The sequence below is a fragment of the Podarcis liolepis genome (assembly GCF_965112155.1).
Source record: "Podarcis liolepis genome assembly, chromosome: 3".
NCBI classification, from domain to species: domain Eukaryota; kingdom Metazoa; phylum Chordata; class Lepidosauria; order Squamata; family Lacertidae; genus Podarcis; species Podarcis liolepis.
In genome coordinates this window covers 93493930-93519581 of record NC_139557.1, presented here as the reverse complement: position 1 = coordinate 93519581, position 25652 = coordinate 93493930, and the positions used below count along the sequence as shown (strand labels likewise).

General features: G+C 43.3%; 1 protein-coding gene across 2 annotated transcripts in view; it reads right to left on the bottom strand.

Moving 5' to 3' along the window:
* Positions 1 to 1450: 1450 nt before the first annotated feature.
* Positions 1451 to 25652, bottom strand: part of LOC310703641 (calpain-8-like) — a 41002-nt gene continuing 16800 nt past the window's right edge. The window contains exons 10-21 of one of the 2 annotated variants that reach the window (XM_083496084.1): positions 23106 to 23281; positions 22319 to 22330; positions 18971 to 19182; positions 17621 to 17657; positions 17148 to 17213; positions 15508 to 15565; positions 14779 to 14843; positions 10525 to 10593; positions 8475 to 8553; positions 5910 to 6026; positions 4786 to 4844; positions 1451 to 1641 (exon numbers count right to left, since the gene is read on the bottom strand). In XM_083496084.1, the coding sequence (XP_083352210.1) occupies positions 1618 to 1641; positions 4786 to 4844; positions 5910 to 6026; positions 8475 to 8553; positions 10525 to 10593; positions 14779 to 14843; positions 15508 to 15565; positions 17148 to 17213; positions 17621 to 17657; positions 18971 to 19182; positions 22319 to 22330; positions 23106 to 23281 (974 nt within the window). In that variant the 3' untranslated portion in view covers positions 1451 to 1617. The remainder of the gene's footprint in view (positions 1642 to 4785; positions 4845 to 5909; positions 6027 to 8474; positions 8554 to 10524; positions 10594 to 14778; positions 14844 to 15507; positions 15566 to 17147; positions 17214 to 17620; positions 17658 to 18970; positions 19183 to 22318; positions 22331 to 23105; positions 23282 to 25652) is intronic. The other variant, XM_083496085.1, reaches the window with a different exon arrangement.

Below are 25652 nucleotides of genomic sequence, written 5' to 3'. Positions count from 1 at the left end.
TTTTAATCAACCGAGAAGGAGAAGTAAAGCTGGGAGAGTCAAGTCATGCATCCTTCCTACAGTGCAACACTTCCATATATAACTTTTAATTTCCTGTTCTAAAAGGAGCTATCCATATGTGGTGCATAGGATGGATCCGTTCCTTGATTCTGGCCAGGATTACAGAAGACCCCAATATGAGGTCAGGCTGGTCCATCCCAGTCCTTCTACTGGACTAACAGGCTAGAGGGAACTAACAGGCTAGAAGGAAATGATTTTGCTGTATGGAGCTGGAGACCACACACTTGTCCAGAGTTTGTTGGCTGTTCAAAGCTCCAAGACTTGGTGTCTGTTGCTTCTGAGGGTGCTGGTGCCAAGAAGCAGACCACCATCTGGCCATTGTCTGTCAATCCCTCCTGAATGTCGGGGGGGGGGGGTTGCAAAGTTTTTCTCCAGCCATCTCCTGCCTTGCATGAACTGCAAGTTCATCTCTCACTGCCCCAATTTGCTTTCTGCCTTTGTTTCTATGGCCTGTCTCAGAGCTGCTTGATATAGATGCTGCATTTTTTTCACCTTTTGAAAACATGTAGAGTCTCAAAAAGGGGTCAGTTGTAATATCAGAACCTACAAACAAAAGTATGGTATGCATGAACTGTAAAGAAGAGCCTTTCAAGATGCAAGTTTCTGACTGTTCTGACAGAAAGAAAGGAGCCTGACTGAACTCACATTTGTTTACTTCCTTCCATGCTAGGTGTTATGTACTGAAGTTCTCACCCTGGGCCAGCAGGGGGGATACTGTAGATAGTTATGCAAATGAAGGATTGAAAGTGACGTTCAGTGATTGGATAGTTTGTATGCAAATGAAGGATCGAAAGTGACATTCAGTGATTGGATAGTTTTAGAAAGTCGTTACAGTAACAAGGTACTGGAACTCTATATAAGCAGGCTGACTGAACCCTTCAGTTCAGTTCTGTTCTGGCATCTGAATAAAGAAGAGCTGGTTGAAGAATTGCTGTGTCGTCTGATATGTTCACCCACAACTTAACACTATGTATTTGGAATCAAATCACTGTTTTGAAGCTTGAGAATCCTACAATATGATGATACTTTCATTTCAAGTGGGACCTGCAGCCCAAAAGTTGCAGCCTGATATGTTGCATATACTCAATCCTCATTGAGATGTGTGGTTTTTTTAGGGGGGGATTAGAGCTTATCCCCAAAAGATTCTTTCTAATTCTACAAACTTTGGGGTTTTCCCAAGCTGTGGGGAAAGTAAGGTAATTTCAGACTCGGGTCTTATGATAGGGGTTCCTTAAATGGGTCATGTGCATGTATTCAGTTACTTATAGTAAGTCAGTCCTTCTGTTCATTAGGCTAACTCCCTCTTGTGTGAGAGTGCAGCCATTTTGGCTACCTAAGCAACAGCACCCACAATCTGAACATCAGAAACAGAGGGAATGATAGCAGTTCATTGTTTCCAAATAGATGTGTTTATTTTTCTGAATGACCTGTTTACGTTAAAAAGTATTGCCAGGCGCAGAAATTGATTTCCTTCTTCATATCTTTCAACTGCTTTGTAGGAGCTTATCTGTAGAAGTGCTAGTTGTGGAGCTCTCAGATGACTTGCAAAACGCCGTCTTAAACCAATGTGCAGCACAGCCACTGGGAGAGAAAGAGAGAACATAACTGTTAGAACTTACTTAGGGCATCTGTTTGGACATGTTCAAAGCTTCACCAAAGTTTTCTATGGTTCCATCTTGGTAGAGCTGCTGCTGCTTCATGGGATCTAAGAGCCTGCAAACAAGCGTCAGTAGTCCTGATTCTGAAGGGAACCATTTTGGCTGTACCACTTAATCCGTGGAAAGGTCATCGCTCAGGGACAAAGCAGATGAATACTCACTGGTGGCCATCGAGACTGGTGGTGATGTGTAAGGCAGGGAGACAACAGCAGGTGGAGTAAGAGCAAATGACAAGCACAGCCAACTAATTCTGGTTTTCACCCCATCTTCCTCCCTACTGAGTTCTGTAATGGCAAAACTCAGACTAAGGAAGAAGAAGTTGACACCCAGTGCCAGCCCCTAGACCAGTGCCAGATTTACGTATAAGCTAAACAAGCTATTGCTTAGGGCCCCACTCTCTTGGGGGGCCCAAGAAAATTTAAAGGGGAAAAACCTGGATATTTTTTTCAAAATAAAAAATAAAAAACAAATAAAATAAAACCTACACAAAACAGCAGTGTTTTGTGTTGTGTAGGCTTCTATGATGTAAGTAATGGGCCCTGCCTGCTAGCCTGCTCCCCAAAATTACCATATAGCATATATTCAACACAAAAAACAACGGCAATTTGTTGTTGACAAAGGGCAGCTGGACATATAAAGGGCCCCATTACCTTCAGTAGCTTAGGGTCTCATCAAACCTAAATCCAGCCCTGCCCTAGACTGGTTTTAAGTAAGAAGGCAGGCAGGTGTGGGCTGGCTACAGGCAAACTGAGGTAGGGGGGCATTTCCCCATTTGCCCCAATGAATCAGCCTCCATTAGAACAGAATGCTTTGCATACAGAAGGGCCCAAGCTCAATCCCTAGGATCTCCAGGTAGGGCAGGTAAATTCCTCTGTCCAAAACCCTGGGGAAACTGCCATCAGTCAATGCAGACAATACTGAGCTAGATGGAACAGGTCTGGTTTGATATATGGGAACTTCTGAGCAGTTGAGTCCATATTGGGAGGCATGTAACAGGCCTCATTGGTACCTAGAGACCCATGTGATTCAACCTCCTGCCAGTGTAGCTTAGATCTTTTCCACAATTCCCCCAAGCTTTATGTTACTCACTTGAAGTGCATGATGCACATGCCCTGCCACACCAGATGCATGGCACCTGGAATTATCACCCAAAGCCTCATTCTACATTTTTCTGGCCAGAATCAACCTTCTGCACACCCGCAGACCCAGGAAATTACAGGAACAGGGTGGCACTGGCAGTGGCAGTGAGGGTCCAAAATAGATTAGCAAGCCTGGAAATTTCTGAGCTACAGAACAGTGACAGTTGTTGGCATTTCACCTAGGGTGAATAATCCCACTAGATTGGGAGCTGGGTAGGAGACATATCGCATGAAAACACATCAAATTTCTTGCTGGCTGACAGAAGAAAAGGTAGGTCAGAGTCTGCTTCCCAAATGCCATTAAATAAAACTGAATGCTCCTAACATCTCTGATGGATGTGGCTTTCATTATAGTTTCACAGCAAGGTTCCTTTCTCTGACTACAGCAGGCCCTGACATCTTTTGTATTCTAGCCAAAATAAGGAAAAAAAGAATCATCACTCATAACATCTAGATCATTGCTAAGACCTATCAGGTCACTTATTTTCACCTCATTCTGGGCAAGAACTGCTTCCCTCATGCACGTTTTCAGTTGTTTTGTCTCATTCCCTTTGAAGGTGGATAACAAAGATGAACACAGAGTGGTCATAACAGAAATATATTTATATCCTGCTCCCTATGTGACAAAATGAATTGCTGTCCATATATAGCCTACGTTTTCCTGATGAATTTGACAATACTAGCTCTGACAGCATTATTGTTTTTGGCTTTAAAAACTTGGAGCCCAATTCTAGCCATTTTTGCTCAGAAGAAAGCAGAAATTCATGCTGAAGCTTATGAAGGCCTCCAGTTTTGGGTTTTGTCAGCTGCTGAAGCCAGAGAATTCCATTCCAGACTCTCATCGCTGTTGCTGCGACCATTGCTCACCTACTCATCCTTGTTTACAACACCTGGCTTGTTTAATAATAATAATAATAATAATAATAATAATAATAATAATAATAATTTATTTATACCCCGCCTTTGACCTGCAGCCTTTGACCTCATTTCAAGCCAGGAAAGAGGGAACTGGAGAGAGAAAGGAGCACAGGAGATGGAGAAGCTGGAACAGATCAAGCAATGGAAGGATAAGAGGAGAAAACTCTTGCAAACAATCAGTTCTGGCCTCTGGCAAGGATGTCCCAACTCTGGCAACCCATTGGGTGGAAAGGAAAAGGGAGAGACAAAAAAACGGAAGAAAATAGTTATTCTGTCCATTTATGGTTTGGGGCCTGCCCACCAGTTACATGAAGCCCTGGCAAATTATCCCCAAGGGAATGCAGAAGAAGATTCCCTATCTTTGAGCTAGCAGATGGAGCCGACCAGTGCAGCCCAAGTTTCGTTTCCCAGGTGGGTGGGACAGACCCCCTGTCAATCACCTGACGTCATGTATCCCATCAAATTTCAAAGGGATTGGTGTGACTGCCAATCAGCTGGTGGGTTGTTACAATGACCTCCACTGAAGGTGCACTCCCAGCTCCAATCAGCTGGCTGGTGGTGGAAGCGTCCCTTTAATGAGGCTTGCTTCATTAGTACAAAGCATCTGAATGTGTGCTGCTAGTGCCTGTCAGTTGAGTGGCAATGAGAGCACACATTGCTCCCAAAGCAGAAAGAAGATGAATGCATGGTTAAAAGGGCTAGAACTTGGCTCTTTATTGCCACCTTGATCTTAATATCTACTGGGGCTAAAGACTACCCAGGATTCTACCTCATGCATCCAAATATATTCCAGTCAGTGAATTATAATGTGTGAGCTTATCCACTAAGATGTGCTCTCCATCTTAATACGCCGAGCTGTGGTTTTAACAGGTATCCTAGCTGCATCAGTACTACTAGAAATAATAATAAATAGGTGTGATTTAAAAGCAGTGGTGATTTTATTTGGGCATCTAATTACCACCAATCTGTCATAATGCAACTGTGCAGAAGCTTAATTCAATCATCATTACCTCAGCCAGAGAGAGCTGGACAACTCCATGCTTATCCTTGTCTAGCATCTGAAACATTTCTGAGTGGCAAAAAAAGAGCAGGTGTTATAGTTAAACAGTAGCATTTGGTACATGAGAAATACAAAACCTGGGCATGGGGCACAATTCCGAGAACCTGGCTTCTTCAAATCAGGCTACTTCAGTTTTATCAGCTGTGGGACAAAGGGTTTGCTTTGTCCCAGATCCCAGACTGAATCTCTACTATCCTCAGGTATGGCTGAGAAAATGTCCCACCTGAAACCCTGGAGGTCCACTGCCAGTCAGTGTAGACAACGCTAAGCTAGATGGGCCAGTGGTCTGGTATGAGACATCTTCCTATGGTGTTGGTAACTTTAAAGGGTTGACTTAGTACTTCCAGACTGTTCAACTTCCAAACACTGGTTTTGTGTTTTTTTAAAAAAGTATTGTTAATACTTATAAAATGGCAAAACAGCGAAGGCATGAAAGTTGGAAGAATTGAGCTGCTGGTCACTGGAGATGTCACAGATAGCATCCTGCAGATGCCTATGGATTCTCACAGTCACATTGCCTATTCCATTCACAATGGAGCACCTGCACTATCTTGAATGAAAATGAGATTGGAAAAGTGGTTTCACTGTAGCAGAGACACTAGATGGGGCATGGGGAAGAATGCAGTTAAGATGATCTGATCATTGTATATTCTTGTGCAATCCTTGCCTGGAAAGCACCTAAACTGGGATATTTGGGCAGCTACACTATTCTCTGCATAGCAAGATGGCAGTCACACACTGGGTGAGGTTTGCAAATCAATCCCTTTGGCAGATCCTATTAGACCTTGTGGGGGATAGAATGTCTTCTGCATCTGAGTTTCTGTATTTGTTTTGTCAAAAGCAGAGTCTGACAAGCTTTGGGATCTTACACTAGCTTGGGAGTAGTTGGTTACTTATCTAATTTGGCAAATTACAGACATTTTGGTCCCTTTTTCCTTGACACACAGTTGTTTGTGCTCAGGTTAAAAATAGGGATAGCTCTTTTGCTTGTTAGAGAAAAGCCGGGGGGTGGTAAGGGAGACACTCCAGAGTATTTTCTGTCATTCTACCTCCTTTTACTTCAGGAAGACTTACTGAAGAGAGTCTCTAGGCGAATCATGCAGGCCACGAAGCCATCAAAGTCAATGGTCATCTTGCTGCCAGCATAGCGGAGAGCTATACTGTGCTGGATTTTGTTGTTAAGAGTGAAGCCTATATGGAAAGGAAAGCCAGGCATGAGTAACACAATGTTTGGTGTTGATCCACATCGTTCTGTTTCATTGCACCTGTTTTGTGCGGTTTATAGTACTTCTGCTATGGGGCGGCTATATAAATTAAGTAGGTAAATAAATGTGGCAAAAGCAAAATGTCACTTGGAGAAGGAATTGAAATATTTTCCTTGAAGCTTGCATTTGTTTCATTCTGGATTGTTTTATACAATGTTTTGATGTGTTGTAAACCGCTTTGAGATCTTTTTCTTTAAAATATAAAGCAGTATAGAAATGAAATGAACAACAACAACAAAACTGCTGTAGACAGACAGTGATGAAGTCTTATTAGCTATTCCATCCTGGCAGGTTTGTTGGTCTATTATGTTCTCCTTCCCAGTCCCCATTGTTCTCAAGAGGTAACAGAACTAACACTCCCTCATAATGTTTTCTAAAATGACACATTTTAATGCCAATTCATGGGAATTCCCTTGACCTATATTCAGAAGAGAAGCACCTAATTAGTGAAGCCTTAATGCACTCCTGGGGCTCCAGCCAAACGAAATCCATTGCAGGGAGTCAGTTTCATGCACAAGATATACTTCCTATCCATTTCTTAAAGCTTCATTTAAGCCGAGGCTGAAGCCACAGTTTGCTGGCCTGAATGGAGGAACACATTTGCTGGAAAGTCAGCAATTCCCCATATTGTAGCAATAATCTGCCCCCCCCAAGACCAGATGATCCCCATCCACCCCCTATAGAAACAACAAAGATCCTTGTGGCACTTTAAAGATTAATAGATGCTTTGTAGCATAAGCTTTTGTAGACTACAGTCCACTTCATCAAATGCTTGAAATATTATCCTCAGTTTGCAGAGGGTATTGTGAGGGGAGAAGGGAGGATTGGAGCCAAGTGAAGCTGATGCATATGACCTGCATGAGAAGAGACACTGGTCCCACTATGGGCCCTGGGAGGATGGCCCAGTGGTCACGTGAAACATTGAATGTTCCTTTCCAAGGGTACAGGGAGAAGTACAACCTTGGAGAGGGTGATCTGATGCCTCCTTCTCACCCCTGCAGAAACCACTGCAGCCTTTGCGCTGGCAATGTCATAGCTGGGAAAAGAGGATGGAGGAAGAAACAGCTGGACATAAAAAAGGTACAGCTATGCCGCTGTTTAGATAGGCCACACAATGGTTCACATTTTCATATGTCCTTAGGGACTTAAATGAGAGATGCCCATAGAGATCAATAGAGAAAAATTTTAATGTAGCTGGGATTGGCACCTGCATGTCTACTCCCCCTTCCAAAAACCCAGAAATGGAGGGGAAATATCCCAAGTGGCGTCCAATGAGGGCTGAGCATGTGCAGGGTGCATAGAAAGGTGACCAATGGCTGGAGAGAGAATCAAGGAAGAGGATGGGGGTGGAATAGAGTGTCAGGAGTGCCAAACAGAAGCATTCCATGCAGCAACATTTTGTTGCAAGGCCCTAATTCCTGAAAGTTTCCCTGTAATATAGACTCCCCATCACCAGCATGCTGTCCGCCATCTCTGTCGAAGCACAGCTGCAGGAGACTGCTGCTGGGGATGTTCTGAGTCATATTCGCAATTCAAGCAGGGTAATTATGAGGCCCAACAAGCCCAGTATGTACCTCATATGAATGGGCATCCAAGAACATGTCCCGGAATCATTTGCAATACACTTGAGCTGTGTGACAGATGTAAAAGATTCCTTGACATGGAGGATTGGGTACCCTATAGGTCACACAAAAGACCACTGGCACACAGTAGGGATGGAAAAATCTGTCAGTTTCAATTTTTCTATCTTTCCCATCTTAAATTTATTTCTCCAAATTCCCCTATTTGAGTCTTTAAAAAAAAACCTCATGGAAATGCATGTTAATGCAAATTTCTACACATACACCTACTTGCAGAGTCATAGCTTGGGGGGCATTAGTGTGGCCTCAGGCACACATTTTTGAGGGAGAGCAATCAGGGGGCCCCACGACACACACAGTGCTCTAGCAGCTGAGGAACAGTGGCAGGTGGGTTGGACTAGTGGACAGGTAGATGGGGGCAATGGGCAAGGAGGCTGAGGTGCACCCACACCTCAGCTGCCCAGCCCACCAGGGGGTGGAAAACTTGCCCCGCCCTAGATGCCGCTGCATTCTTGTAAATAGTTTTGACTAATATACATGTTTTTGCAAGCAATTTCCCCTAATATAATACACCTTTCTATGTTGTTTTCAGTAAGGTATGCATATTTATGCACACTTTCCCTGAAAATATGCATTTTGTATCCAGTGATTGGTTGGACAACTGCATTGCAAAATTCAGAGAAGTGCGAAGTTCAAAGGAGAACTGTTTTCTGCACCATATATTGATTCAAGAAATGCAGATTAGGTGGCTTCTCGTTTCAATTCAAAAAGAAGTTGGATTTCTGGATACTGACCTGCTTCCGTGAGAGCATTTCTCATTTCATGTGCATCTATGGTCCCGGAAAAGTCAGTATCCACTTTCTTATAGATTTCCTAAGCCAAAGAAATAGGGAAGGCTGTTGGTTGTCATTTTAGGCTAATTTTAGAAGACCTATCAGTTTGGCTAGGATATTCACTGCTGCTCATGCCTGGCAAGGGAGCCTCCTCTCTCTGAAAGCGTTAATGACTGAAGGAGAGGGAGGAATTCAATTAACTAATGGCAAGCTGTGTGCCCTGGGAAATGGCTCCCACAGGGCTGGCAACTTGCCCACCCACATGGCAAACGGGCCTTTGAGAAATAACCCCCTTCCTCTGGCAAAGGCTGTAATATAAAACTCTATTGAGATTAATACTTTAAAAGAACAACAGACAGTTCTCGCTGCCAAATGGCTTCTTATCCAGCACTAGCTGTGTAATTAGAAGCTATTCTGGCCTGTAACTCAGTAGGAAGTTCTGCCACAGTTGTTCTTTCACACTTTCATTCACTACTGCAAAAGTAATCAAAATGTTGAGTACCGAGGGCCCGATAAGAAATATAGTTGCATATAAGTAGCATAATTTTCATGTCATTTTCATGTGTGTGGCAGGTGCCAAACTAACAGTGGGAAGACATTTAGCATTCTCCCATCCCACTCTCAGTTATTAAGGATGTGAGGAATTAGGCCCAAGGCCTAACTGAGTCCAGTATCCTCTTCTCAGAGTGACCAATCAGAGGCCTAGGGGAAGGAAGTGTGCATTTCGAACCCAGAGGCAACAGCATTTCCCCTACTTTTGTTGCCCGGTGTCAGGGAACTGCCATCAGAGCCAAGAGGAGAGGTAAGGCTCCCTAATGATGCAGGGGAGGGTACAAGCAAGGAGAGAGAGAGAGCTTCCGCTGGGGAAGGAAATCAAGGTAACACCAGGAAGAAAGGGGAGGCTGAGAGTACTGCGGAGGGAAGGCTCCGAGACTCTTCCAGTGAGATCAGCGGGGAGAGCACAGGACCTCCTCTTGGTACGCCTACGCTGCGCAGAAGGCTTCCGCGCAGAGAATCTAGGAGGAGACTTGGAGTCAAGGAACTTTTATGTTGGAAGAAATTTAGGAAACGCCCACTGACATATTCTGCCAGTGACTGAGACAGTCGCGTTGTAAGGGCTGTCCAGCCAGGGAAAGGTTTAGCTATATAACCAGCTTGGGGCAGTTTGCGGTTTACCCACAAGCAACCCCAATTCCCATTACACCCGGCAACTGGTATTCAGAGGCAATTTGCCTCTGACAAGTGAGGTAGCCTGCAGACATAGAGAACCAGGCAGGGGGCCTTCTCGGTAGTGGCGTCCGTCCTGTGGAACGCCTTCCCATCAAGGAGATATGTAGCTATGCAGCCTTTAGAAGACACTTGAAGGCAGCCCTGTATAGAGAGGTTTTTATTATGTTTTATATATGTTGGAAGCTGGTCAAAGTGGCTGGGACAACCCAGTCAGATGGGCAGGGTACAAATAAAATTATTAATATTATTATTATTCCCATGACTCCCAGCTTCCATGAAAAAAAAAGAAATCAGGGCACATGACTGTAGTTCATTAAGGGTGCTAACCTCACACAGCTACAATTCCCAGCATCTTAAACAAACTACAATTCCCGAGATACCCCATGAATCCTTAGTCATGTTTTAAATGTATAGTGCGGATGTGACCTTTAGCTTTTTAACATTTGTGGAACCTGAGGTACGAGGCAAAATGTACAGAGCCAATTCTTCTCACTCTTTACAAAAAACTAGCCTGCTCCATGTTTTCAGTGTTTTTCATTTTTCACATAAACACACCCATAAAAATGCCAGTGGATGCCCATGCTAGTAGCTTAATTAGGGAAGAGGCATTTTAAAATATGGGCATGTCAGTGGGATATAAGACTATTTCCTACCCTTGGAATCCTTGCATGTACATTCCATACCCCCACAAAAAACCACATATTTCTGGCATTCGGGGCTCCATTTCTCATTCATTTATGGATCAAAGAGAAAGAATACATTTAGAAAAGAGCTGCTTTACCAGATATTTCTGAATCTTCATCCAAAGAATCTTGAATTCCAAAAGATCCAATGTACCAGTTCCATGGTTCTGTAGAAAGTTAAGGTCTAATCTGTGGGAGCAAATAACTCTTTCCCCCCTCCCCTCCCCTCCCCTCCCTCTTAGCCGGTAAGGACTTCTGCCCTAGATAAAAATGAATGACTCATTAAAATGTGCCACTTTACCTGATGCATGAACCTGCACTTTCAACCCACCCAGAGGAGGCACACCTGCTGTTTTCAGTTTGCTTAGATAAGGGTGTGATGAAGATTCCTGCACTCTCTTTTGCAGAGTGATTTATTATATTTTCTTAGGGCCACATAGATCATGCTTTGGACTACAAGAAGTAGCCACCTGCTTGAAGTCCTTTTTAGGAAATACTTTTGTTTTAAAAACCTGCACACATTTCAAGCAGCCCAAGTTCCATTTGCTACAATTCTGCTGCTTTCTTCCTTTAGAAAGAACACAATGACTTATCAGCAACTCCTCCCGTTATCCCATCAAAGCACAGATAAGGACCACACCTTCTTAACTTTAACATTGCCACAATATCAGGTGCTTCCAGAATATTTACTGGGACATTAATTGCTGAAATGCAAATTGGGCTCAGAGGCGGATTATGGGGAGTGGGACTGGTTCAGCCGAGAGGGCGCCGCAGGGGGTACCGCAACAATGATGAACAACTGAAGGTGGGGTTGGACACCAAATTTTGGCACCACGCAAGGCGCTGCTGAAATTTTAAAGTCCAAGTCCTCCACTGTTAGGCTGTGATTATATGCACACTTACCCGTGAGTAAGGCATTTATTTATTTACATTTAACAGGATATTTGTATGCCACTTAATCGTCAAGACCTCCAAGTGGTTTGTATAAAATAGACATTTAAAATACTGATTAAATCAACATAAAAAAAATCAAAAATCAGAATGTAAGTAAAACCAGAGATGAGGAAGCTGTGGCCCTTCAAATGCTGTTCAGCTCCCAACTCTCATCCTGCCTAATTATGTTTTGCTGGGGCTGGTGGGAGTTGGAGACCAACTATATCCGATGGGTCATACCTTCTCCACCCCGAAACACATAATAAAACAAAACTGCATGTTAAAATGCCTGTCAAAATTGCACATCAGACTTGCCTAAATAAAAAAAAGTTTTGCAGGTGCTGAAAACAATATAGCGACCTGCCTAATATTAATGTGCAGGGAGTTCCAGAGCTTTTGTGCTGTGACACTGAGAGATCCATTCCTTGCAAGTACAAAATGAACATGATATGGCACTTGTAAAAAGGTGCCAGTTCTGCATGCATGCTTATTTATGAGCCAGCTTGCACAGGAACAGCCTACATAGGTACAATCCAGACCCTAGTGATTACAGCAAAGCTGAGTTGCATCCAGTATCTGTGACCAAGCACATCATCTCTCTTTTCCTTTGTTGCTGAAAGAAATTGCGTTGAACGATCTAGCATAATAAGCAAAACATTGTGTCCAGTTCTGGCATCACATAAGCCAGCAAATAACCCGTAGCCTCTTAGAACCATCATTAGAGCAAAGAATTGACCTCACAGCCATCTTCTAGAAGCAGGCTTCTGCCTCACTTAACAATGAGCGAAGGGAAGCTGGCAGCAGAGGTGAGTGACGAAGCACTCCATTACTCCAGAGAAATGTTTCTTAAGTCTACAGCTCTTTAATTGTGCAAAGAACTTTGTGGTCCCCGTGCTCATTCTCACAACCTAGCCATGAAGCTAGTTGTCTCTGTTTAGAGATGAGGTATCCATACAACTGCCCATGGTCCTTCTTACCCACAAGGCAGTTCTGCTAGGGGCATGATCTGATCTCTGCCCAGAGGGTTATAATGTACATCAAACAGATATATGGAGGGGGGAGTCAGAGACAGTGGAAAAGCAGGTAAAGTGAGGCCAAGGTGCCTGAGGAAATACTTTATTTGCTTCTTGAATTACTGTTTCCAAATGTAGAGAAAATGTACAAGAAAAGCATGTTTGACTTTGGTGTGTACAGTCACCCCATTATTTGGTCTAATGAGAGGTACTTGTGTTGTTCCAGAGAAGACCACGAGCAACAAAGAAATGTGTTTTCAAACCAGAGGGCAAAAGGTCCCCCACCATCTTAACCACTTTCAGTAGTTATTAAAATCCACTCTCTGTCTCTGGCATGAAAGAAATTTAAAGAGAGATTTGAAAGTGGAGAGGGTTCATGGCTAGATGAACAGACAGTGGGAGATATGCAGGCAGAACAGAATGAAATGAAGGCCAGAGAAAAATATGAAGGAGAAGACAATAGGCTGTTTGTGCAGAGTGCAAGGAGTGAGAAGGGATTGAGGAGGGGAAGGGAGACTGAGGCTTGGTCTCCACAGGCATTGACTGATGTAGTAGACTCCCTAGTGCAGAATAAACCATACCACTTGTAGGTGGAGGTTACCTATTTCTGAATGAGAAAACTCCCTGGGGGGGGAGCACATTAGGGACCCCTTGGTGACCCTATCGTGATGCTAAGGCAAGAATCCTCATCTTTGGAGGGTCAAGCTAGGGATTCAGAGTAGGGGAGGGAACTGCCTCTCTGGCTGAAGAAGGTCACACTGCCCACCTCTGACTCTGCGAAATCACACTCAGAAGCTCAATTTGCCCCTCACTCTATGAAAGTGATGACTGTAAAATAGGCTGCGCCCCTTAAGTGAGGAGGCTCCTTTCACTGAAGGTGGAGCTAGAGCAGCAGCTCCTCTTTAAACCTCATTTTGAGCCTTAAATAGGCAACAACATTCAAGTTCTAATCTTATGGGCTCTCCAGCCTGATATGGCACCACTAAATTCTGGCCTCATCTTGCCTCACCAAAATCTAAACCAGGTGTGGGAAACTTTGTGGTTCAGAAACATCTGGAAGGCTAGTGGTTCACCACACCTGACCTCAGCGGTGTGCAGTCAGTGGACTTGAGGAACTAGGCTAGTCCCCTAAATTTCCCCGGTAAATTAAGAGTATTAAAGTATTAAACTCTAGTGCCTTCTTTCCAAAGCCCAGGAAGCTTCTGTACAGCTTAAGGAGGGAAGCGTGATGCTCACGCATGCAACATCAGGAAATCCCGGTAGCAGCCTTCACCCCCGTGTGCCCTTGCAAGCTGGCACATCTGGCCCTAACTACTCCCCTATGAAAAATTTCACTGCACTGCCTGACCTAGACCTTACCCCACTTTGGCTTACCTTGTTCTGTTGCTTAACTTTTGTCTTGGGTCAGAACCCCTGCATTGCAGAGGCTGCCACATGGAATAGAACAGGCCCCTCTCTCTGCTGTGCCAGTTTCCTACTTTGGGGGTTTCTGTGGCATTTGTTCGTTTGTTTTGAGGAAGGAAAGGAGCACTGCTTTTCTCCCATCTGAAGTGGGCTGAGTCTATTCTCCTGTCTTTACTCCCTTTCCCCACATTCAACTGCATGTGTAGACCAGCAGAGAAGAAGACAAATAAAATAGAACAGAGGAGTTCAGCCATCATGTAGGTGTGGAGACTGAGATACCAAAGGCTTCTTTCTAAGTGCACGGTTCTGAAGGCCCTAGGGGTGAGTCCAGTTCGACCATTATTTTTCCCTATGCAGACTTTCTGCTGAAGCAGCACAGCTCATCCCTCTAGATTACAGCTTGTCTTCTCTACCAGCCCTCCCTGCGGCTCTCTGCCAGCCACCTGGCTACACAGCTATATTAAATTCATTCTAGCATGTTAAATCATTTGCATTGTTAATTACTCTCCTATGAGAAAAGGGCATGCTGTGAAGATTGGCAGTTCCTCCCGCTTTTATTTCCTCCATATTTGCCGAGCCATGTGGATAGGAGGGGTCGGTTTAACCATTTGGCCCACCCTCCCCACAGCTCTCCAAATCTCATTGTACACCTTCCTTGTGTATAAAAGGAGAGCAACCTATGATCTGATGATAGGACTAGAATCGCAGCCAGGTGGTTCATAATAACACAACCACGGCTAAATCCAGGCAGGGATCGTTGACAAATTCTCATACATCCCAGCAGAACTTGAACACAATACAAAGGGAAACCAAGAATGCAACTAGAAACAAAGGGTTAATAACCTTGCTACACTAAGCTGTTTAGATCGGCACTCTGCACTTTATGCCTACAGCAAGTGAAGACAGATGTGCCAGGAAAATGAGACACGTTAAGCCCTGCCTTATCTAGTCAAAAGGTTCACAAGGGAAATCCAGTAGAGAAGAGTGACATTTAAAGGATACATCTAAGAGGCTGATCATCTCCCTGCAGGTGTTTATGCTGAATCCATCACTGTTAATGTCTCTTCCTATACAATGAAAAAGGCAAAAAATATGTTAGACAAATATTTATCTGCATTCCCTGGAAACACTAGGGAGTTATCTTTGTGCATGGTTAGCCTTTGCAGTTAAGGAAAAATATGCTAGATCATTTTGAAGACAGCTGAACATCTCACAGAGGGAAGTTTCTAGTGCTAATTCACAAGAACATCAGCAGAAAGGTGTGATTACAAGGCAAGAGCTGATTCTGTGGCAAATCAGTTCTCTTTGTGGTGCCCCCCCAAAAAAACTTTATTTTAAACATTTTCAAAAAGAAAATATAAACATGCACAAACTAATCTAAGCTGGATCAATGCTTCACCTAAACTTTTACCCACTCTACAACCCTGCAATTCATAGTAGAAATGAACTTAAATAAATGTGACCACTGCAAAATTCTCATGCATTCTCTGAGGAACTGCAGAAATATGCATTTTTTTGTATTTCTGACTTTATTAGGCAAAATAACATAGCTATCATTCTGAAAGTTGTATAGCAATCAGTTGCAACAATAACAAGCAATTTAAGAAAAGCATAATGGCAGCTACGGTTAAGGAATTATTCAGACTGGTTTTGAATATAATTCTGAATATAAGTATTTGAGTGTGTATTTGAGTCTCCCCCCACAATTATGAAGCAGTGACTGCAACTTACTCTTTGACACAACTCTGTTCAGAACAGTCTGAAGTTCATCAGCAGTCATTTCACTGTTCTGCAGAAAAGGAGTCAAATCCAAGATTTAACAACCGTGGCAACCAAACCCTTACCTTCTGGCTAAACCTAGCCTCTATCCTAGATCTAATGTCAAACAAAAACCCAAGAGAGACTTCTCTGTCCCAGCTCTCCAGATTCAATTTAAATTTATTTTTAGTGGATGATAGCTGTTGAGTGTGTGAGTTAATGATAAAAGGCCAGGGACAAAGGGTCCCACAAGAAGTAAACAGAGCTCTAAGATGACAAAGGGATGCTCACACTGTTGATAAGGAATGTAACTACACAATGAAGCTGGTGCATAGTATATAGTAGAGATGGTGAACTTGTGGCACTCCAAATGTTGCTGGACTATAAATTCCATCATCTTTGGCCAGTGACCATGCTGTCTGGGGCTGATGGGGGTCAGAATCTAGCAACATCTGGAGGACCACAAGTTCCGCATCCCTTGTGTATAGGGCTGGTAACCCTATTCTCTTCAAATGTCAGAATAGCTCCATAAGCACACTCCCATTCCAGGGAAGGGCTCTCTCTCCCATAGAAGTAAATGGGACAAGGCCCTGGCTTACTGTAGATTGGTATCCACAGTGATGTTCTATATGCACGTTATAGCTACTGGATTCAGAGGGCAGTGTTTAGAATCATGTCTATCAACTGTCCTACTTTAAGCGGGACATCCTTTAATAATAATAATAATAATTTTATTACTTATACCCCGGGCATCCCCAGCCACTCGGGGCAACTTTCAACTGGATATTAAAATCACAATAAAACATTAAACATTAAAAACTTCCCTAAACAGGGCTGCCTTCAGATGTCTTCTAAAAGTCAAATAGTTGTTTATTTCCTTGACATTTGTTGGGAGGACATTCCACAGGCCAGGTGCAACTACCAAAAAGGCCCTCTGCCTTTAGCCTGGATTCCAAGATGTCCTGTTTTGGCTCCTGAAAGAGCGCAGCCCCAAAAGATTCCTTTTTGGGGGGACTGTGCTATCGCGGAAGTCACCTGGGTGCCACAAGAGCACGGCTCTGAAAGACATGTGGGGGTTTTTGGGAGGGTCACATTCTTCCATGAATCACATGACTCGTGCAGGAGCACGGCCCTAAAAGACCCGCATCCCGATTTTCCTCTGTGGCACATTGATATGTGGAATAGGTTAAAAAGAAGGCAATTGGGGTCTACAAGGCGCTGTTCCTTCATTGTCCTGTTCTTGAGCAGGAGCATATTAAGTTGCCAGGGGACAGATAAGATCAGACTTCAGGACCTGAGAGAGCTCCAAGTGGACAATTTGGTCCAATGATGTCTAAAGGCCTTTTGTGCTTCTCAGCCCAGAACACCTCTCTCAGGCTCCACCTCGTTCCTGGGGAGAGGTGAGCTTAAAGGACCAGTTTCCTCTCTGTCAGTTCCCCCATCAAGTGATGGGGAACATGGTGCAGGAATAAAAAAGACTGAGAAGAAGAAAAGCGGCTTTCCAGGAGTCTTCTGCCAATTGTGTTAGTAAAAAGAAGCAGCCAATGCACTGGGAAATCTTTGAAGCATTTGCCTAATTCTGAATATTTGTCATAGCACAGAAACCCTCTTACCTCCCCAGAAAGTTTTTGAAACAGGCTCTTGAACTCGCTGTCTATGTCCTTGCCTGCAACATGAGGCTAAAAGAAATCATGAATAATGTTACATTTTACACCAAGGTCTGAGGCTTCCTCCAAAGGGCTCCTGAGTCAAAATAAGCTCTGAAAGGAACAGAAACCTGAGAAGCTGGCTCAGTAAGCGCAGAAACTTAAAAGGTTGCTTTTGCTAAGCGGAAGCCTGTCATCTCTGCTATGTTTGTCAAACATTGTGATTGATCTTGGGCTTTATGGTGCCGAGTTTTGCTTCTCCAGAAACGAGTTGTGCAAAGAAGTTAGTGAATTAAGCCTTATGGATGAAAAGAAAGCACTATTTTCTTTAGCGTACAACACTTTCTGGGCTACAACAAAGAGGTCCTCAGCTTTTGCAGTAATAAGGCACTGAATCCCAAAGCTGAATCTGTGAATTTGACCCCACTTGATTTGCTTACCTCATATGGATTTGCAGCCACAGTATCACCCATTTCCCTGTGAGGAAAAAATAAGAAGAAGAATATAATTAAATGTCCTGTTCTTCTTATCATAGAAACACTCAGAAATAGCTTACATCAAAAATTGCAATGTGCTGAATCTTGGTTTAATCATGCTTAGAGTGGGCCCATTAAAATAAATTGCAACCCAATACAATTAAGTAAAATCAAACTACAAAGATTTAAGTTTAAAAATGCTGGAACTTAAAATGATAACAATCTTACAATAGTTTTTTTTTTTTTAAAGAACAGTTTAAAACAGTAACACGATCAAACATTAAATCCCTGTTGAAACAGAAATGTTTTTGGTGTCTCTCTGAAAAGACAGTAAAGATATATTCTGATGCATCTCCAGTGGAAGGTTACTCCAGAGGTGCAGTACCACCACTGAGAAGGCCCTGACACTCATGCTTACTTGCCTGATGATCCAAGATGAAGGTATAGAGAGTGGCGGATCTGAGGCAGACCTTAAAGCCTGAGATTGTCTGTATGGGAGCAGATGAGGGCTAGCCCACGTAGAACCCTCCAGACATCGCTGGACTACAGCTCCCATCACCCATTATCATTAGACACAGACTCATGGAATTCTAGTAATATATGAAGGGGACCGCATTGGCTATCCCAGCCTTAAGGCAACCATGCAAGATCGTTTACCTACTATGGACAAAATGGTTCATTCACCTTAATACTCCAGAACCAAATTATGTACACTTGCTTTTGCTGTTTCCATCTGACATGGACTTAACGTCCACCCTGGTCCTAAAAAGGAACATTTTCAAACTAATTGAAGATTTGATTGTCGTCCAAAGAAAAACATGCTAAATAGGTTCTGGTGAAGGAAAGGGGCTTTAAAAAGGAAAGAGGAAATCGGTGAGTGGAGGTGTTCTCACCATCACCACTTTTCTTGTAACCTGTTTGTTGTTATGATTGAAAGTTGTTTTAAACTATTTTTAATGTGGTGTTTAATGCTGTAATCCACCCTGGACCTTATGGTCAAGGGCAGCAAACAAACAAACAAGCAAGCAAAATGTCTATGCATATAAGTTAAAAGTTTTCTTCACCAAACTCCAAGATCCACCCCAACTATCTTTTCATTCGTCTTTTATTATATCACTTCAGTCACTATGCCAGCAGAGGCATAATGAAACAGGGATGAATAGTCATTACTCCCTAATGAGAACTTAGAGAGCAAAAAAAGGAGGGGGGTCCATGAGCTATAAGCCTGATTAGACACCTGATCAAGCCACAGCTTTGATGCACTGAGTGCAAAGGGACAATGCCTTTTGGCACATCAGGGTAAAAGATACATACTGAGCTTTAGCCTGTTTCTCTGTGAAGACTCTAAGGCAGAAGTCTCCATCTTTGAAAGGCTCAAATGTAGAAGGTACAATGAGGTATTCTCCCTGAGCTAGGTGGAAGCGGTTTGAGACTTCACGCAAGTTGACGTATGTGTCGGTGCGAGCGACAGGTTGATTCGTCAAGAAGAAATCTCTGCTTAGATGAACATCAGTTTGATTTCCCAGCTAGTGAGAACAGTGAGAATGAAAAATCAGGTTAAAACAGCTAGCAAGACATAGGACACAAGAAACAATTCCATCCAAGTGGGAGCATAAACCAGGTAACCTTTCCCCAGTCAACATACTGGGTCTCCTCTCAACTTTGTCCTCCACATATTCCTTGCTGGACACCAAGGTTCACCTGCTAGGATGTTGTGATGGCCGCCAACAGCAAAAGGGGATTATTCATTTATTATTTGTTTATGTTATTTATTCAATTTGTATATCGCTCTTCATCCGAAAATCACAGGGTGGTTTGCAACATAAAAATACTAAATGAGAACACAAAATGCATAAAACAAACACTAAATCAAACCAATAAATTAGACAAATTAGTGGAGGAGAAGTCTATCAATGGCCACTAACTGGGATGACTATATGTTGCCTCCAGTTCTAGAGGCATTTAGGGCTCATAATGCCAGTTACCAGGGAACACAAGGAAGATGCTGCTGCTGTGTTCATGTCCTGCTTATGGGCTTCCCAAGGCATCTGGCTGGCCATTGTGAGAACAGGATACTGAACTAGATAAGTCTCTGATGTGATCCAGCAGGGCATTTACAGCATGTAAAGGTAAAGGTAAAGGGACCCCTGACCATTAGGTCCAGTCATGGCCGACTCTGGGGTTGCAGCGCTCATCTCGCTTTATTGGCCAAGGCAGCTGGTGTACAGCTTCCGGGTCATGTTGCCAGTATGACTAAGCCGCTTCTGGCGAACCAGAGCAGCACACAGAAATGCCGTTTACCTTCCCGCTGGAGTGGTACCTATTTATCTACTTGCACTCTGACGTGCTTTTGAACTGCTAGGTTGGCAGGAGCAGGGACCGAACAACGGGAGCTCACCCCGTCACGGGGATTCGAACCGCTGACCTTCTGATCGGCAAGTCCTAGGCCCTGTGGTTTAAACCACAGCACCACCCGCGTCCCTATACAGCATGTGGCTTTCCCCAAATAATCCCGGGAACTGTTGTTTGTTGAGGGTGCTGGGAATTGTAGCTCTATGAGGGTTAAACTACACCCGGGATTCTTTGAAGGAAGCTATGTGCTTTAAATACAGTTTTCATTTATGGTGTGCACACAGCCTAAGTTAAGTGTTTCAAATAACTGGGTCTGCTGTTTTGAGACAGCCATAACTAGCATGTGGCACACAGTTGCTCTCTAAATGAGATTTAATCTCTGCTTCACCAGTCTCTTGCCATCCCCCTGCCATCTCCGTAATCTTCTTCCTACATTTTCCCTACAAACTGATGAGTTGGCATATTAAGTTTATCAAAAACATGAGGTGCTTTCCACAGAGTGTAGACGTACCTTCAGCCTGTATAAATCTCAAGAAAGCAGCTTTTCCACAGCTCATTTTCTTCTGCACCTTCCACCAAATGCTAATCTACTATCCAAGCTTGCAACACACAAGCACCTTTATAGTATAACTGATAATACAAATCTGTTCCAAAGCTCTGCATGAGTTATAAGAGGAAATTGGGTGCCTTAAATTGAACAAAAGCACAAAAGCAAAACAATAAATGTTTAAACAGTGCCTTTGCAGCATGAGCTTGCATTTCAAAATATGACTCATTAAGGCAAGGTGGAGTTTGTTTGAAACAGGGTGTACTCCATTGTCTACTGATAGCATATATCTCTTAACTAGAAATGTCAAACAGCAAACACACTCATACATTAGCAACTGGAATCAGGTGCAACTTCCCATGTTGGTCTGATGCAGAATTATAGCCTAGAATATCTTTACAATATGCATTGCTGTGATTATTAGGCATTGTTGTGGAAAGCATCAGCTTAATTTGTGTAGAGCATCTGGGTTCCAGCAGGAGGCTGTCACCTTTCCCTTAACTTGCTCACTTAACTCTAAGCTTCTCTTCCTGCAGTGTGGTTTGTGCAATACAGTAGCAAACTGGAAGTGTGGGGAAGCACTACCACTTCTAAACACACACACACACACACACACACACACACACCACACACACACAGAGAGAGAGAGAGAGAGAGAGAGAGACAGCAGCAGCAGCAGCAACAACGGCAGCAGCAGCAGCGTGACATGCATGGTTTTATACAACCACCACTCCGAAAGAAGTTCCTTGCTGGACCAGACCAAATGTCTACCTAGTCTACCATCTTGTTTCTGACAGTGGCCAACCAGATACCTTCAAGAAGCCCTCAAGCACAGAAAATAAAATCAATAGCCTGGGGGGGGGGCGGGTTTCCTCCAGCCACTGGTATCTGGAGGTATACTGACTTAGGGAAAATGGCGGGGGGGGGGGGAGGTCCTATTCAACCACTATGGCTAATAGCCACTGATAGGCCTCCTATCAATGTTTTCTTTTGTTTGAAAGCTGTCTAAAACAGGCATAGGCAAACTCTGCCCTCCAGATGTTTTGGGTCTACAACTCCCATCATCCCTAGCTAACAGGACCAGTGGTCAGGGATGGTGGTATTTGTAGTCCCAAAACATCTGGAGGGCCGAGTTTGCCTATGCCTGGTCTAAACTCATAGCCATCACTTGTAGCAGTTAAGCATCATAAGTGTGTTGTGGGAAGTACTTCTTTTATCCATCCTGAATCTAGGACAAGTCACTTTAATTGGGCGACCTTGGCTTCTAATATTCTGATAAAATGTGGAAATTCTCTCCCAATCCCCATTTCTGTACCACATGATTTATTTGTTTTTAAACTTTAGTGTTCTTTTCTACCCCTGCCCCACGCCCAGCAAACTTAAATAAATCAATCATTTATGAGCAATTATTTGGGTTACATATAACCCTCCCCCATGGTCAGTCCACACATGCTTGAGGTGTGCTGTGCTGAACCAACAAATCTGACATTCAGGAAAGCCTCCTTTCAAAGAAGCAATGTAATGGGAGATGAAAAGCACATTAAACAACTCTGAACTGCCATCTGAACTTTCCCCGCAAATAAGCCCTTAAGTTAAAAGTTTTCTTTCCTTCCTTCCAAAAATAGTCAGCATACACCCTTAGAAACCAAATGTCCCTCATATGTCAGCAGGGCAATTGTCAGTTTGGGGCACATCAGCCTTCAAGAAGCAGTAGATGATCTTTTTATTTTGGAGGATGCATATTTCCTGCACAGTTTATGTACCTCTTTTGGCACCTGCAAGAGACATATAAAAGGGAAGAGACATAAAGGCCTGGTGGAAGATGGTGGCTCTATATTTTTCACAAGCAGCTGGATGAAAACTCAACCAAAAGAATATTTAATGGACTTGAACAGCTGGTCTGTTATGCCTGGTGACCACCCTTTCCTGCACACTCAGTCAAAGATGAACTTTTCTCAGCAATATCTCTGCTCCAACTTAAACATTCAGTCATTTTTGCCTGGTTTGGTAATCCGAGGCCAATGCCAATGAAAGAGCATCTTAAGAGAATTTTTGCTATACAATCTGGTTGTGCACTGCACTAGTCTCCCCCACCAGGGATGGATTCATGTACATCAGCCTGCCTTGGCTTTGCATTCACAAGATTTGAGCCTTTTCAAGGTATTTCACAGCTGAGCTTTCAGGACGGAATTCTGAAGAATCTTGCTGAATGCAGAAAGCTACTTTATGGCAAGGCAAGGCATCTATCCAGGTAGCTGAATGCTATTTATTCAGAGCAGGAGCAGTATTTCCAACCAGCTACTGTGGGTTGAATCTGGAACCTTGTCTGAGCACAGCATGTGTTCCTCCGCTATTTTATGGCACCACAGAATAAATGCACAGAGAGAAGCAATGCTGTTATTGATAGGTACTCAGGCAGGTGTGGAGAACTGATCGCACACCAGCTGTTGATGGACTCCATCTCCCATTCACCTAGTCACAGGCCATGCTGTCTGAGGTTGATGGAAGTGGAGCAGGGCAGAAAGTATCAAGGAGCAATGAGTAATATACCTGATAAAGGGAGTAGCCAATACTGAGCAGCCCTTCCCCCATCCTCTTCTGCCTCCTTCGGTTCTTCTGCATCAAGCCCACCAGGATGCTGCAACATGGTTCACTCTCACTTCCTGTGTGGTCGTCATCTGGCTCATCCAGCCTAATTTTAAACTGGGGGTTGGTCCAGTATGTTGCTGTAAAGGCAAAGGTAGAAATATATGTAAGAATCACCAGAGAAATGAGAGAGGGGTTTCTTTGCTGCTAATGCAGCCAGGTTGAGCTGCAGGGAATTGTCCTTAAGAATGAACTGTACTTTGGCTTCCAGCCTGGTTTTCCCATTATATTTATATATTCTATGCTTCCTTCGCCACCCCTGCCCAAGTATGCTATATATTTATTGCAGTTATAATGAATCAAGCTACTAAGAGACATTCCCTCGGGGGAGCAGTGACCAGCTCAAAGAGACTGCAGTCATTAACACAAACCCGTCATTTATCCTCAGGAGACTGTTACTGGGCCATTTCATATAAGATACAACTCTCAGGTTTGGCTTGAAAATGAATATTTTAAAATTGAAAAACCCAGTTATGAGTTATTCAATTGCAAGTATATTCAGGCCCTTACATTGCCGCTTCTGCATGGTCCCACACTACTTTTAAGTACACAATGACTTAAAAGGTACTAAGCTTAATTCTAATGAGTTATGGCCCTTCCCCATATCTTAGACTAAAATGTTAAGGAAGATGTATCCTATCAATAAAATTATCCCAAAATTGCATCCTCGGTTTCTTTCACTCCCACTTTTTAAGGTGGCCACCTTTCTTTCTCACTTTCTTCTCTAAAACCTCAGCGTCTCTAGAAATAATTGAGACTGAGAAATGACTGGGTTTGATTGGTGACCCAAAAACTCAGAATGACACATACCCTGTGATATAATGAGAACAGGCTGCATTCAGACATAACAGCAAACCATAACCTTGTTGTGATAAGAAAACACATTGTGGTGGGGCTTGGGATTATGCAGCCTTCCCTTCTTCACATATGAGGGGAAGAAAGGTGAAACCTCCACTCACAATTTAAAACAAACCTGTTTCCTGTCTTGTCCACATGGAGAAGATTGTGGTTTGTGCAAACCATTGTTGGGTAACGAAACAGGGTATCAAACCAGGGTATTCCAGTTTCTTAACTATGGTCTGCACAAATCATTCCCTGCATTTAGACAAAATAGAAAAAGGTGTTTTGTTACCAAAAAAGAAAGGAGAAAAAGCAGCTTCAAAATAATGTGAAGAGGGGGAGTGGTGATCCTAAGGCCCACTATGGCATGTTTGTGTTATGGTTGGTGTCTGACTACGTCTGAAGCCATTAATTTCCCAGTTAAGAGAGATTTTATAACATGCTGATATTTTTCTCTTCTCTTCAGCTCTTTCCCAAACCATTTCAAAGCGGCATTCCACTGACACCAGCCCACAGTGAACTGTGGCATCGCTTCTATTCAAACAACTGTTCGTGATCTGCAATGTTTGAGTTTGAATGCTTTCATTATTATACCCAGATTACAGCACTGAACCTACCAGGGAATGGCTCTTACAAGTAAAATCATGTGTTTTTTTAATTCTGCAGAAAAATGTTTTCCCACTTGAAGACATTTTTTTAAATGCTTAATTAATGCACGCCATACTGCTATTCGTTTTAATTACATATTCAGGCTGGAGCCCCAAACAGCAATGGGTTTAGGAATTAATTTAGCATTCGACACATAAAAACAAAACAGTTATTTCTAGACTATTAATATATGCAATTTTATGGTAAACACTGCAGTTTGGTCCTTTTTATCACAGTTGTGCCATACTGAAAAATGAATGAGATGTATAACTAGAACTTAAACACACACACACACACACACAACAGTAATGTATGAAAACAAAAATGAAAAGCAATGAAAATACTAACATGAACACTGCAAAGCAGAGTTTAACACTTGAATTTTGATGTTCCTGCCATGCTGTTTTCCCAGCAGCAGCAATATTGGTTCTCAGCAGGACTAGGATGGAGTGGAGCAGAGCAGCAGTGAGCAGTGAGCAGCAGCAAGCCAGCAGTGGCACGTACAGGTGTGCCTGCCTCCACCTGGGTGCAGCCCCCACCCTTGCAGATGCTCTGCCATGCTCCATCCCAATCTTCACAAACAGCAGCACTGCCACAGGATGTAGGACAGAACAACAGCAATGTCCCACCTCTTGTACTTTCACCAGATGGAAATGTGCGCATCATGCATCACAGCTCGGTTTGAATCTAACCAATATCCGCCACAATGCAAGAAACCCTGATAGCATTTTGCTAAGGGAAACTGAACGAAAACAGTGTATAATTTGAGAAGACAAGATCAGAGAGCTTTTGTCTTTCTCCCATCAGGCCTTGTACATAGCAGGGAGACATACAACTAAACATACAGAGGAAAGCTCCCTCAGAACTACACAGCAGGTGCTACCTCACTAAAGATCATGCCAATCTGCCTGGTTGCTACGCGACACCTCCACCACCACCGTCACCTCGGTTAGCTGACTCACT